The sequence below is a fragment of the Cotesia glomerata genome, linkage group LG5, assembly GCF_020080835.1.
Source record: "Cotesia glomerata isolate CgM1 linkage group LG5, MPM_Cglom_v2.3, whole genome shotgun sequence".
NCBI classification, from domain to species: Eukaryota; Metazoa; Arthropoda; class Insecta; order Hymenoptera; family Braconidae; genus Cotesia; species Cotesia glomerata.
In genome coordinates, this window is record NC_058162.1 from 12,507,680 (window position 1) to 12,521,584 (window position 13,905).

At 31.3% G+C, this 13,905-nt stretch overlaps 4 protein-coding genes across 4 annotated transcripts; 1 reads left to right on the top strand and 3 right to left on the bottom strand.

Moving 5' to 3' along the window:
- Positions 1-1,175: 1,175 nt before the first annotated feature.
- On the top strand, positions 1,176-2,401 carry LOC123264736. Its single transcript, XM_044728180.1, has 2 exons — positions 1,176-1,212; positions 1,597-2,401. Exon 2 carries the CDS (start codon positions 1,729-1,731, stop codon positions 2,359-2,361), a length of 633 nt encoding a protein of 210 aa, XP_044584115.1. The 5' UTR covers positions 1,176-1,212; positions 1,597-1,728; the 3' UTR covers positions 2,362-2,401.
- A 3,669-nt stretch (positions 2,402-6,070) lies between these two features.
- LOC123265493 (ATP-dependent DNA helicase PIF6-like) lies at positions 6,071-6,784 on the bottom strand. Its single transcript, XM_044729282.1, has one exon. It carries the CDS (start codon positions 6,782-6,784, stop codon positions 6,071-6,073), a length of 714 nt encoding a protein of 237 aa, XP_044585217.1.
- A 37-nt stretch (positions 6,785-6,821) lies between these two features.
- Positions 6,822-7,961, bottom strand: LOC123265494. The gene has a single exon (XM_044729283.1). It carries the CDS (start codon positions 7,959-7,961, stop codon positions 6,822-6,824), a length of 1,140 nt encoding a protein of 379 aa, XP_044585218.1.
- A 2,806-nt stretch (positions 7,962-10,767) lies between these two features.
- On the bottom strand, positions 10,768-12,351 carry LOC123265495. Its single transcript, XM_044729284.1, has 2 exons — positions 11,490-12,351; positions 10,768-10,913 (listed from the first exon to the last, which is right to left on the bottom strand). Exons 1-2 carry the CDS (start codon positions 12,031-12,033, stop codon positions 10,768-10,770), a joined length of 690 nt encoding a protein of 229 aa, XP_044585219.1. The 5' UTR covers positions 12,034-12,351.
- Between the last annotated feature and the right edge of the window lie 1,554 nt (positions 12,352-13,905).

Here is a 13,905-nt window from a genome sequence, read left to right on the forward strand (position 1 = left end):
ACTCACTTTCACGCTACTCCCAAACACACATAACTCCACACTCATTCCCACTCACTCAACTAGTGTCCCAGATCTACTAGTGATCACGGTCCCCTGGAAGCCTTGGCAGCACTCGCGACTACCCTCGAGCATCCAGCAATCGAGGCCTGTCAACCGCAAGCTACCGCATGAGCCTGCCAAACTCCCGTACTTCGGGGCGACGACATTTCAGTCGCTCCTCTGCGATAATCACCTCGCTCCAAGAGGCTGAACCTGAGTTCAGTCATCGATAACTGACCGGGAGACACGTTACATCGGCCACTTTTCCGCGATACAGCTCGACATCCTCGAGACAACTAACTTACACACACTTATTCACGATAGTCCTTAATACTACGACATTAACGTACTCACACAACATAAACTCACAACATTAATCAAATATACTACTACTGCAACGCCACATAAAATGTAACGTTACAATATATATATATATATATATATATATATATATATATATATATATATATACATATATATATATATATATATATCTAATATATAAAATTCTCGTGTCACAGTTTTCGTTGCCATACTCCTCCGAAACGGCTTGACCGATTTTGATGAAATTTTTTGTGCTTATCCGGTATCTATGAGAATCGGCCAACATCTATTTTCCATCTCCCTAAATGTTAGGGGTAGTCGACCCCTAAATTTTTTTTTTTATTTTTTAGACAAAATTTTTAATTTCTATTTTTTTATGATACAACATACAAAAATACATACAATCCTCAATTTTCACCCTTCTACGATCAACCCTTATTTTTTAATAGCCATTTTAGTAATTTAATCATTTTTCCTCTCCGGTCGAAAACTGATCAATCGTCATTTAATTAGTTATCCCCGCCAGATGTCTACAGGTGTCACTTCTGACCCAGTAAACAGCACGGAGTAGGGATGAGAACGAAGCCGGTCTCCTTTCTTTCTCACTTCCTACACAGTTGTCGGCCATCATTATTGTTTATGCATCAAGTGTAGTAGTAACGTTGACAATTATTATTTTGCTATCTCAGTGTAACTCTCATATTAACTTTTAATCATTCCTATTTTATCAATAATAATTAAATTATCAATTTTGAGTGTATTTTGCACGATTAGTTAATCAAGTGATTTTATAACCTCAAAAGTACTCAACACGTGACACGAGCTTCCAATAACAACGGATTTTGTGTTGTAAGTATACTTTTTTTTATTTATATCGAAAATGTTGTTGATCTTATAAAAATGTAATTTCAATTTAATTTTATTAAAAAAATGTAATTGAACAATTAAGATTTTCATAGTTTCCAAAAAATCAATCATTATGAATCTTTATTTTGAAATGTCAATGGAAATATTGGTTGTATGAAAAAATTATAAGAGACAATGTTTTCATAAAATTTAATTTTTTACTTTTGTTTGAAAAATTTTTCCATAAAACTTATAGTTTTGTTATAATTTCATAAATTAAAACTAATCATTTCAAAACTACGGCAAAAATCCTGGCCCTAATTATACTTTTAACATTTTTCATCATTAAATAATTTCATTAATTCTATTTATGTATGTTTTGTACAGTGAGCAATGCCAAGAAAACGCAAAGGGGCTAATTTGAGCCGCAGTACAAGTAAAGCTCGAAACTTGCGAAATAGTTGATCCGAAAGAACAGAAGAACAAATCCAGTAACAAAATACTGATGCACGTGTCAGAATGGCGCAATTGCATCAAGAAGAGCCAGAAGATACACGAGCTGAACGCAATGAAGTCAGAAGATTAGAACAACGACAATCACGCCGTTTCACAGTCAATAGACGAAGAACAAATGACCAACAACGACAACAGGTACATCGAGCATTTATATCTGATTCATTCCTGCATCTAGCATTCCAGTATGAGCCCGATATTGAATATTATGCTCATTCAAAAGTGGTAATTGGTGCTATGGACAAGGAATGTTCGCATTGTCATGCTCTGAAATTCAAAAATGAGCCAGCTGGGATGTGTTGCGCGTCAGGAAAAATGCAACTACCTGAAATTGAAACACCACCTGAACCATTGAACGGCTTACTTATCGGCACGGATCCAGATTCTAACGTGTTCCTGAAGTCAATTCGAAGATTCAATTCATGCTTTCAAATGACATCGTTCGGAGCAACAGAAATAGTTCGAAATACTAATGCAAATGGTCAACAATTCAATTCTACATTCAAAATCAGAGGCCAAGTTTATCATAAAATGGGCTCACTGCTGCCAATGCCAAACGAACCACATAAATTCTTACAAATCTACTTTATGGGCGGCGAGGATTCCGGAATTATACGTGGCATGCTCTCGAGTGGGTAAACCATCCAGTTTGTTTGTGTTAGCTAAAGATGGACTAACAAAAAATATTGTTCACGCTATAGCATTAAGAGATTGATATTGTTTAATAGTGTTACTGTAGTAATTGTTTAATTAATGATATATAATTTTAAGGAATAAATCATAATAACTTAAAAATAATATTTGCCTTTTGTTATTTTTATATTCCCTCATCGTTCACAGCGCTCCATGCTTATTTCACGCATATACCACATTCTTACATACATACAATATACACATTCTAACATACATACATACTTACAATAAGTAAGCTATTTTTTGTCTACACTAGAAATTACTAGGAAATTATTTATATGGCAAAACAACGTTTGCCGGGTCAGCTAGTATATATATATATATATATAAATCCCTATTTCCCTTGATCATGCCATCACGCGTTAATGGCTGGACCGATTTCACTAATTCTTTTTTTGATGAGTTTGTTATTGTCAGGAGAAGGTTCTTATGAAAGAAAAAATTAAGAAAATTGCGCGGGAAATTAAAAAATTTAAGAATACTCAACCACCGTATAAAATTTATATCTATATTTATAAAAATGAATTGCTGGACCGATTTTGATAATTTTCCTTTGTACGTTATAGTTAAAAGATAGTTTATAAAAAAAAAACATTTGAAAAAAAATCGTAAATATTAAAAAGTAGAAAAATTAAAAATTAAAGTGCAGCCAACATGTAGTCGGGAGGTTCTGGGTTTAAATCCCAGTCCGAGCTATTTGAATTTTCTCACATCTTTATATATTTATATTTTTTCTGTGCGTGTGTTTGTCACTGAAATCCTCCTAAACGGCTGGACCGATTTTAATGAAATTTTTTGTGTGTCTTCCGGTGGATTCCAGAATGGTTTAGATTCACAATTCAGTCCTCGGGAAAATGTTTATTTAATAGATTTTTTATTTATAAATTGTTGTTGACCTTGAGTACCCACATGCACTTTTCATATATTTTATAAATATTATATATATAAGATACATGAAAAAATTCATGTGGGTACCAAATGAAAGCTCTCGATGAGTATAATGAGTATAAAATCAGAATGGGCTTATATTTACGAAAATGTTAATTATTGAGAAATGCCCGTTGCATATTGTTAACTAATGATGTTGTCAACTATTCAAGCTCATTCCTAAAATTTCTAAATTTAAGACGTGTGTACAGGACAACGTCTGTCGGGTCCGCTAGTATATATTTATAATAGGGTGATTCAAAAAAACTTTTTAATTTTTTTTTTTTATTCTTACCCTCTCAAATGTTTCTATTTGATGTAAAAAAAATCCTCACCAAAGATGAGCCCTATAGCTCAACTCTAAGGGAACGCTATTTTTGATTTAGTTTCCCATTTAATCAACATGGGAAAAATTCTTTTTTGTTTTAAATTGAATTTACACATTTACGCAATTTTTTGCAAAAAACAATTTTATATTCTTAAAGTAGAGTCTTTGAGCTTCACAAAACTCTAAGACAAAGTATGATTATCTCAACAAAAAAACTAGTTACAGCCATTTAAAAATGACTAAATTTCAAAATTTAAAGAAATAGTTGGAAATTGAGTCATTCCATGTCAAATCGACAAATCGTTTGAATTGATCTCTTTCGATTTGGACAAATTTTGGTCAGGAGTTTTTGTTTATCATAAAACGAAGTTCTGCCAAAGGAAAAACAATGAAAAATTTTTTTTCAAAAGATATACAAATTCAAAATTTCGCAATTTTTTGCCCTCCGGGCGGAAAGTGGCAACTTTCGTCCCACTGCGCTAAACAAAGTTGCCGCTTTCCGCCTTCGTCGGACAAAAAAATAGTATACACTCCACGGGAAGTAAATAAGAAAGCCTCAGATCTTATGTTTGTTGACCTCGGCTTCGTCTCGGACAACAATGACATGTGATCTGAGACATTTCTTACTTTACTTCCCTAGGTATGTAATATACTACTTTTCAGTTATTTAAATTTTTTTTGTAATATCTCGAACGCTATTGTAGATACAGGAATGGCGTTTTGTTTGTTTAAAAGGGGACACTTAGGGTTATCGAAAAAAAAATATTTTGGAAATAAATTTTAAAAAATGCCAAATTTGTCAAATTTTGAATTTTTGGAAATCGTTCAAAATGACGATCGAAGTTAAAATTTTAGCTCAATTTTTTTTTGTATAACACATTGCAAATTTTTTCGTTTTTTGCAACTTTTAATAAGGTAAAGTTATGCAGATACATAGTATTGTAATTTTGAGGATTAAAAATTGAATGCATCACGCGGAAATATTAAATAATAAATTAATTTCAACTTTATTTTATTTTTTGGACATGATCTTAGAGTCATCCTTAACGCATGGAAAATAAAAAAAAAGTTAAAATTAATTTATTATTTAATAGTTCCACGTGATGCATTCAATTTTTAATCCTCAAAATTACAATACTATGTATCTGCATAACTTTACCTTATTAAAAGTTGCAAAAAACGAAAAAAAATTTTTTTTTTGAAATTTAAAAATTGATATTTTTGAAATAAAAAAACCCATCTAAAAATTTCAGAATCTTTTAGGATGAGTACAATTTATTATGAAAAAAAAAAATTGAGCTAAAATTTTAACTTCGATCGTCATTTTTAACGATTTCTAAAAATTCAAAATTTGACAAATTTGGAATTTTTGAAAATTTTTTTTCAAAATATTTTTTTTTCAATAATCCTAAGCGTCCCTTTTTAAACAAACAGAAGGCAATTTCTGTATCTACAATAGCGTTCGAGATATTACAAAAAAAAAAATTTTAAAACTCAAAAAATTTCGAAATTTTTAATTTGCATATCTTTTGAAAAAATTCTTTTATTGTTTTTCCTTTGGCAGAACTTCGTTTTATGATAAACGAAAACTTCTGACCGAAATTTGTCTATAACGAAAGAGATCGATTCCAACGATTTGTCGATTTGACATGAAATGACCCAATTGCCAACTATTTCTTTAAATTTCGAAATTTAGTCATTTTTAAATGGCTGTAACTAGTTTTTTTGTTGAGATAATCATACTTTGTCTTAGAGTTTTGTGAAGCTCAAAGACTCTACTTTAAGAATATGAAATCGTTTTTTGCAAAAAATTGCGTAAATTATGTGTAAATTCAATTTAAAACAAAAAAGAATTTTTCCCATGTTAATGGAATAGGAAACTAAAATAAAAATAGCCGTTCCTTTAGAGTTGAGCTATAGGGCTCATCTTTGGTGAGAATTTTTTTTACATCAAATAGAAAAATTTGAGAGGGTAAGAGTTAAAAAAAAAAAAATTAAAAAGTTTTTTTGAATCACCCCAATATATATATATATATATATATATATACTAGCACCCACCCGCCCGCTTCGCTGGGCACACTATTAATTTTAATCTTTATTTCTTATATTAACTAAAAAATGTATATTTTCTTATCGATAAATAAAGTGAATTTTTAAAATTTTCAGTCAGGAAAAATAGTACCAGTCAATGCATTTGTCATACACAGATTTCCGCATCACCCATGAGGTACTGTGTATTGGGATGCGTCCCCGTTATTTAACGTGGCGGGATCCCCAGGAAGCCTACACCACAAAAAAAACTCAGCTTTTACTTTTTACAAAAATTTATTTCTCGTAATGAACACAAATATAACAATCACTCAATACTTATCAATGAATAAAATTAACAGTTTTATACAGTTACAAACTTAAAACTTCCTTGTAAACAATGTTTTTCGTCTTTTTTTCTGGTTGAAGAATAATCAAGTTGTCCGGTGAACTGACTCTTGAGCATGCCACGTAAAACTGACTATGAGAAAAACAATCATGTCTCAAATCTTCACCAGCTAATTTTAAACTCTGCCCCTGCGCTTTATTGATAGTCATAGCATAGCAAACCCTAACAGGAAATTGTAGACGTTTGAAGTTGAAATGGAAGTCAGATGGAACCAAAGGAATTCTTGGAATAAATACGACTTCTCCTTCATGTTTACCTGTTAAAATTGTAGCTTCAATAATATTTTTATGTAAATTTTTCACTTGTAGTCTGGTACCGTTACATAGTTTTGGAGGATTCAAATTACGCAGTAACATTATTGGTGCTCCAATTTTAAGATTGAGAATATGAGATGGTATTCCAGGTGGATTGAGTGTATGTAAGAACTCGACAGGATAATGGACAGCATCATCAACTTCTACGACTGTATCAATAGATTTATACTTCATTTGATTAGTTGATAGCTTTTCCAGAAGAAAGTTGTTAATGCTATTTGCTGAATCATTCGTTGGAGTCAGAATAGCTCTTTCTTTTAGCCATGAAGAGTAATTAACTCCAATTTTATTGATATCTGGATATATTTTATCAGTTAACCCGTCAGCACTCACGTTATGAGCATTTTGCTCACGCAACAACATCCGACTTATAGAGCGGCGCTGTAGTGCAAGTGAGAAACTAAAATTCACGTGAGTTCTGACGGGTTAATGTAGTTAAATCATCAACAATATCACCTAGGTTATCCGGAATACTTATTCGTCCGTCAACTTCTGAAATTTGTCCATTCCCTATATCAATGAGTAACTTTGAAAATTCTTCTGCTCTCAAATCATGTTGCATATGAACGCGCATATTAATTTTCAAAGACAGTACGTTAACATGAGGCCATAAAACTGAGGATTTGAGACAGGCTTTGACTTCATCTGCATGTGTACCTTGTGGTACAACAGGTAAAGTTTGTCTGAAGTCACCAGCTAAAACAACAGTTATTCCACCCATTATTCGGTCACTATTTCTTATATCCTTAAGAGTTCTGTTGAGAGCTTCAATAGCATTTTTGTGAGCCATAGTGCATTCATCCCATACTATCAGTTTTGCTTCTCTGATAACGTGAGCCATATCACTCTGCTTAGAAATATTGCATAGAATATTATCAGAATGATTCATTTCAAGAGGTAATTTAAATGTCGAGTGAGCTGTTTTGCCTCCGTCAATTAAAGTAGCCGCAATTCCTGAAGAAGCAACAGCAATAGCAATACTTTTTTCACTTCTAATTTTCGCAAGCAACAAATTAATCAAGAATGTTTTTCCCGTTCCACCAGGAGCATCAAGGAAGAACAATCGTCCAGAATCAGAAACGACACTATTCAATATAGATTCATATGCTTCTTTCTGTTCTTTATTCAGTATCGGAACACTTTTTATCACTTCTTCGGTTAACTTAGCAGTGTCATAAGCTAATTCATTTGAATATTGTTGATTAATAATAACAGATTCTTGTTCTCGAGATGGTGAAGTGAGTCCAAATTGTAAAAGAGTCTTACCTGACATAGCAATGACCATATCTTCAAGATTAATCAAACATTGATTGTAAACAATATCAAGATCTAACTCAGAGTTTTCGCGATTCCTACTCATTCGTCTTTTAATGTCGTCCTTGAAATTATTTCGATATTTATCCCATAATTTAATCGGATCTCCAACTTGGCAAAAAACTAACATAACAACAAGCAATTCACGTATTTTGTACAATGAATCAGAAATTGAGACTTCTGCTAAAGTTTGATCCCAATGAGCATCGTCTTCGAGCAATCCCATTACTCTGCAAGCTTCTTGAAATGTAGGATAGATTACATCTTTTATAGTTCTTAAAGCCGTAAATGACTCTGGACCGCGAACTTCATGCAAAAGAAGACGGAGGTAATAACATTCAGTATTGGTAGGATGGACAGTATACACTCTGCCTAAAACATGATCTTTTTTTATACCTAAATAACCTGGCACAATTTTTCCTTGTTTTCTTCTGTGAAACTGGTGTTTTCTCCAGACATAATAAGCTGGAACTTCACAATATAATAATTTTTTCGCAAAATTGTCCACTTTACAGAGTTCAAAAAAAGCCATAAGTGTTGTTTTGGAATTGTTGATCTGATTGAGTATATTATTTTCGTGAGTATATTATTGTTGACGTTTTGAGGTCCTAGGAAGTCTCCCCGAATGTTTCCGCGGTGATGTCCATATATCTTTATGTATGTATGTGTGTGTGTGTGTGTGTGTGTGTGTGTGTGTGTGTGTGTGTGTGTGTGTGTGTGTGTGTGTGTGTGTGTGTGTGTGGCCGTATGTAAACCTCTTATAACTTTTGAACGGCTCGACCGATTTGATCGCGGTTGGTGCCATCCGAAAGGGCTCGACCAAACTTAGATTTTAAATACAATTTAGACCGATTCGAACCGGTATATTTTGATAAATCTCAAAAATACTACAAAAAAAATTTTTTAAATGTGGTTTTTATAGAATTACTTTTAAACGACTACTGATCAATTCCAAAAACTAATCAACTCTCAACATCAAGAAACCACGTCGATCGCTGCTAGCCCGGTCACAATCTATTCATTCTTTTTTTTTTTAGTTATCGTTGTCGAAAAAAAAAAAACAGAAAAAAATGTTTTTTCGGAATTACATCGAAATTTCTACTTCGATCGATTAAAACTCAAAAACTCTTTATGAGGCCTAAAAAACTGCGTCGAATGCCACCAACCGCGTAAAAATCGGTTAATTTATTCAAAAGTATTTTGGTTTTAGAATTTAAGAAATAATGTTATATTAAACTTTTACCAGATTTTTGAGCTCGGAGTAAGTACAATTTTGAGCGCTTCAATATAAAATTAACGGGAAGTTGCAGGGATAGCCTTTAGGGCCAACCGTTTTTCTATTTTTTTTTATAATATTACTTTTTTAAACCATTTTAGAATCTTACAATTATGGGTTAATTTTGACCTATAACTTTCAGAAGAAAAATGATTAACTAACCAATATTTTAGACTGAATCGACTTGGTAGAAAATTTGAAATCAAAATATATTTGTCTAACATTATATAGAATAATACTGTAGATGATTTATAGAATATTAGTATTTAATAACTTTCTACTTTTATTCTAATGATTCCTCTGAATTTAATTGATTACTGAATTTGTTATTACAATTTATTTATTTTGACAGTTATTATAGCAACGGTTACCATGGTAATGGTAACCATAGTAACGGTAACCATGGTAACGGTAACCATAGTAACGGTAACCATGGCAACGGTAACCATGGTAACGGTAACCATGGCAACGATTACCATGGCAACGGTTGTGGGGGAGGATACAGTGGGGTTGAGTTCTATAATTGATAGTTGCCACTGATGGTTTCTTAGATTGGAGAATCAAAATGATATTTTTCCCCAAAAAAAAAAGAGAGTGAGATAGAGAAGGAGGAAGAAGGCACGGGAGGGGAGGGCAAGAATGAGAGGGGGGAGGGGGTAGCATACGTGATGGTTGACGAAAAATCGAATTTGGCTAGGAATTGCGCAAAATCCCTTCTTATCTCTCGTCTACGGTGAAAAAGGAGTACCTATGCCAAATTTCAAATGAATCGGTCCAATAGTTTCGGAGATCTGGTGATGAGTCAGTGGTATTTCGCTTATATATATATATATTATTTATTATTGAATTCTGTTTATCGGAATACAACGTCTCATAACAGGGGGGCATAAGGTAAGGCATTTTTACAATCATTATGCAATAAAATGAAATAATATAATTTGTTATAATATAATATGGAGCTACTATTACTCCAGAATAAAATTTCTAATCAAAAAACAATTATTAAAATATGCAAATATCATTTTACACTTAAAGTAATTCAGATTATTAAAAAAATCGGAGACAAATGAGTTGTTCGCCGTTCTCCAGTCATCTGTCAGCGTTTGAATTCTTGCCATATTGTATGCAGGACATTCCAGCAGTAAATGTTCAATGGTCTCAGGTTTATGTAACCCACAGCAGCGGCAGTTTTTTGTCTGGTTAATTCTGAAGAGTGATTTATTAAGCATGTATATATATTAGGGTGCTTTTTTTTTTGCGACTATTTTTTTTTTTTCGCTTCCATCCCGAAATTTTGTTGGAAATACACCCAAAAAAATTCCCTGAAAGTTTGAGCCCTTAATATTAATATTAAGTACTCCTACACAGCGTGTGAAGATTTCCCATTTGAATTATATGAGAACTTTCATTTTTTTTTTAAATTTCTATAGCTCAGTGGCATTTCATAGCATCGCTTTGACCATGGACGGGTTTTTTTTAGAATTAAATGCTCTACAAAAGTGTCCATTGTCGCGAAGTCGTAACACATACTGGCGGGGTAGTACGGACCGCCAAACCGAATTTTTTATAGAATTCTTGTTTTTTCACTCATTATCTCATAAACAACAAGACATACAGAAAAAATGTAAATGATAATTTTGTAGGAAATTCAATTCTCTACAAAAAAGGTCCTCAGCACCAAATCACTAAGATCGATATTTTCTGAGATATTAATCATTGAAGTTTACCTAGCATTGAATTTCCACAAAATGTTGAATCAAATCTTAAAAAATATTGATTTTTTCTTTTTAGGAGGTACAGGGAGTTCATCCTCAAAATCAGAATATGTTCGTTTCAACCCACTGGAATTTGATGATAGACTACAAAAACTTGCTGGCATCGAATGTTGCGATAATTTCATGCCTAAAACAATTTTTTCAGAATTAAATAAATAATCCCAATCGATTCAAATATTTTTCAAATTTTATATTCAGCTTCTGTTATCCAGAAGCAAAGATATTCTTTGAATTCAGTTTCCGTCAATTTTCCCCAATAAAAATAAGACAAAATGATATATATGTGTTTTAAATTTATTGGTTACAGAGACTTTAATTTTTTAATAGCGTGGGAATTTTCGACTGCAAAAGAATCGAAAACAAATTTTTTTTTTATTCAAGTCAAAATTTTTGTCAAAATTGAATAAATTTTGATTTATCTCACTTATTCAGATTTACTTGATAGAAATTTTACCAAAAATGATAGACTAATAATTAGAAAAAAAGTTATGAATCTAGAAACAAATTTTAAAATATTGAAAAATTATATAGAATTCAATTTTCAGAAAATGAGGTTAAGAAAATTAGAATTTTAATGCGAATTAAATTTTACAAGTAAATAGAAAAAATATGAGTCTAAATTATAAGAGATTGTTTTCGATTATTAAAAAATGATTGATTGTTGAGCTTGATAATTTATAGTTGTATGTGAGAAGAAACTAACCAATTTCGTCTGTATTATTCTCATTATCTTCATTTGTTATCTCCTGTTCAGTGTCAGATTTATTTTGAAAAGTTTCCACCGGCAAGAAATTAGTAACGGGCGAGTGAAGATTGGTTTTCCCTTTTTGACACTCATTCAGAAATTGTTGCTGCTCTTTTGGCAAATTCTTAACCATTGTGGAATTCGAAATATCGAACAATTTATCTAGTTTTTGGTTAAACTTTTCAACATTCTGTTTTTGTGCTTTCGATTTTTTTTCCCTCTTGTGATGTGTCTTCACTTTTATATATTCGGCATAAAATTTTTCCAACTTCGTAAGACTGTGCTGAGGACGTATAGTTGGAATCTTAAAACTAGCCCGAATAGTATTAGTATCGTTAATAACACTAGTAGCACTATTTCGAATAGTTAATTTTAAAGACTGATGTTTATACATAAAAAAATTTAGTAAGTCACGATACGAAGGCAGCTTATTATTATTTATTTGGCTTCTTTCAAATCCAATTAAATAATTCCAAGTTTTACTACCAATATTTTCACTCATTTTAATGATGGTTAAAGTCGACCTAACCTCAAATTTAACAAAGTATACATACAACGGCGTCACACTGATCAATGCCCACTAAGCTTTGTTCTTACTCTCGCGGGATTAGTACGCGAAAACAAAGAAAGCGCTGCAATTAAAGGGAAATTTGTTGAACGCATTCAAGGTCAAGTGAAAGCTCAGTAGTACTACCAGAGCAAGAAAAATAAACCGCAATTAATCAGTATCACAATACACAGCAACAAAGAAACATCCTATATTATTCGTAATGATCATACACAATATATTTTTATCTAGAATTTCATTGAAATTGAATTATTAAATGATAAATTCAAATATTATGGAGTGATTTAAATGAGAAATTTATTTAAAAATAAAAAACTTCAGAAAAATACAATTAAAAATTTTTTACGTTAAATTTGTAACTTAATCAATAAGTAATTACTAATTATAATTATGATACGAATAAAAAAATCATTATTTTTTAAGATTTGATTCAACATTTTGTGGAAATTCAATGCTACGTAAACTTCAATGATTAATATCTCAGAAAATATCGATCTTAGTGATTTGGTGCTGAGGACCTTTTTTGTAGAGAATTGAATTCTCACATACAACTATAAATTATCAAGCTCAACAATCAATCATTTTTTAATAATCGAAAACAATTTCTTATAATTTAGACTCATATTTTGTCTATTTACTTGTAAAATTTAATTCGCATTGAAATTCTAATTTTCTTAACCTCATTTTCTGAAAATTGAATTCTATATAATTTTTCAATATTTTAAAATTTGTTTCTAGATTCATAACTTTTTTTCTAATTATTAGTCTATCATTTTTGGTAAAATTTCTATCAAGTAAATCTGAATAAGTGAGATAAATCAAAATTTATTCAATTTTGACAAAAATTTTGACTTGAATAAAAAAAAAATTTGTTTTCGATTTTTTTGCAGTCGAAAATTCCCACGCTATTAAAAAATTAAAGTCTCTGTAACCAATAAATTTAAAACACATATATATCATTTTGTCTTATTTTTATTGGGGAAAATTGACGGAAACTGAATTCAAAGAATATCTTTGCTTCTGGATAACAGAAGCTGAATATAAAATTTGAAAAATATTTGAATCGATTGGGTTTATTTATTTAATTCTGAAAAAATTGTTTTAGGCATGAAATTATCGCAACATTCGATGCCAGCAAGTTTTTGTAGTCTATCATCAAATTCCAGTGGGTTGAAACGAACATATTCTGATTTTGAGGATGAACTCCCTGTACCTCCTAAAAAGAAAAAAATCAATATTTTTTAAGATTTGATTCAACATTTTGTGGAAATTCAATGCTAGGTAAACTTCAATGATTAATATCTCAGAAAATATCGATCTTAGTGATTTGGTGCTGAGGACCTTTTTTGTAGAGAATTGAATTTCCTACAAAATTATCATTAACATTTTTTCTGTATGTCTTGTTGTTTATGAGATAATGAGTGAAAAAACAAGAATTCTATAAAAAATTCGGTTTGGTGGTCCGTACTACCCCGCCAGTATGAGTTACGACTTCGCGACAATGGACACTTTTGTAGAGCATTTAATTCTAAAAAAAACCCGTCCATGGTCAAAGTGATGCTATGAAATGCCACTGAGCTATAGAAATTTAAAAAAAAAAATGAAAGTTCTCGTATATTTCAAATGGGAAATCTTCACACGCTGTGTAGGAGTACTTAATATTAATATTAAGGGCTCAAACTTTCAGGGAATTTTTTTGGGTGTATTTCCAACAAAATTTCGGGATGGAAACGAAAAAAAAAATAGTCGCAAAAAAAAAAGCACCCTAATATATATATATATATATAAATATATATATATATATAT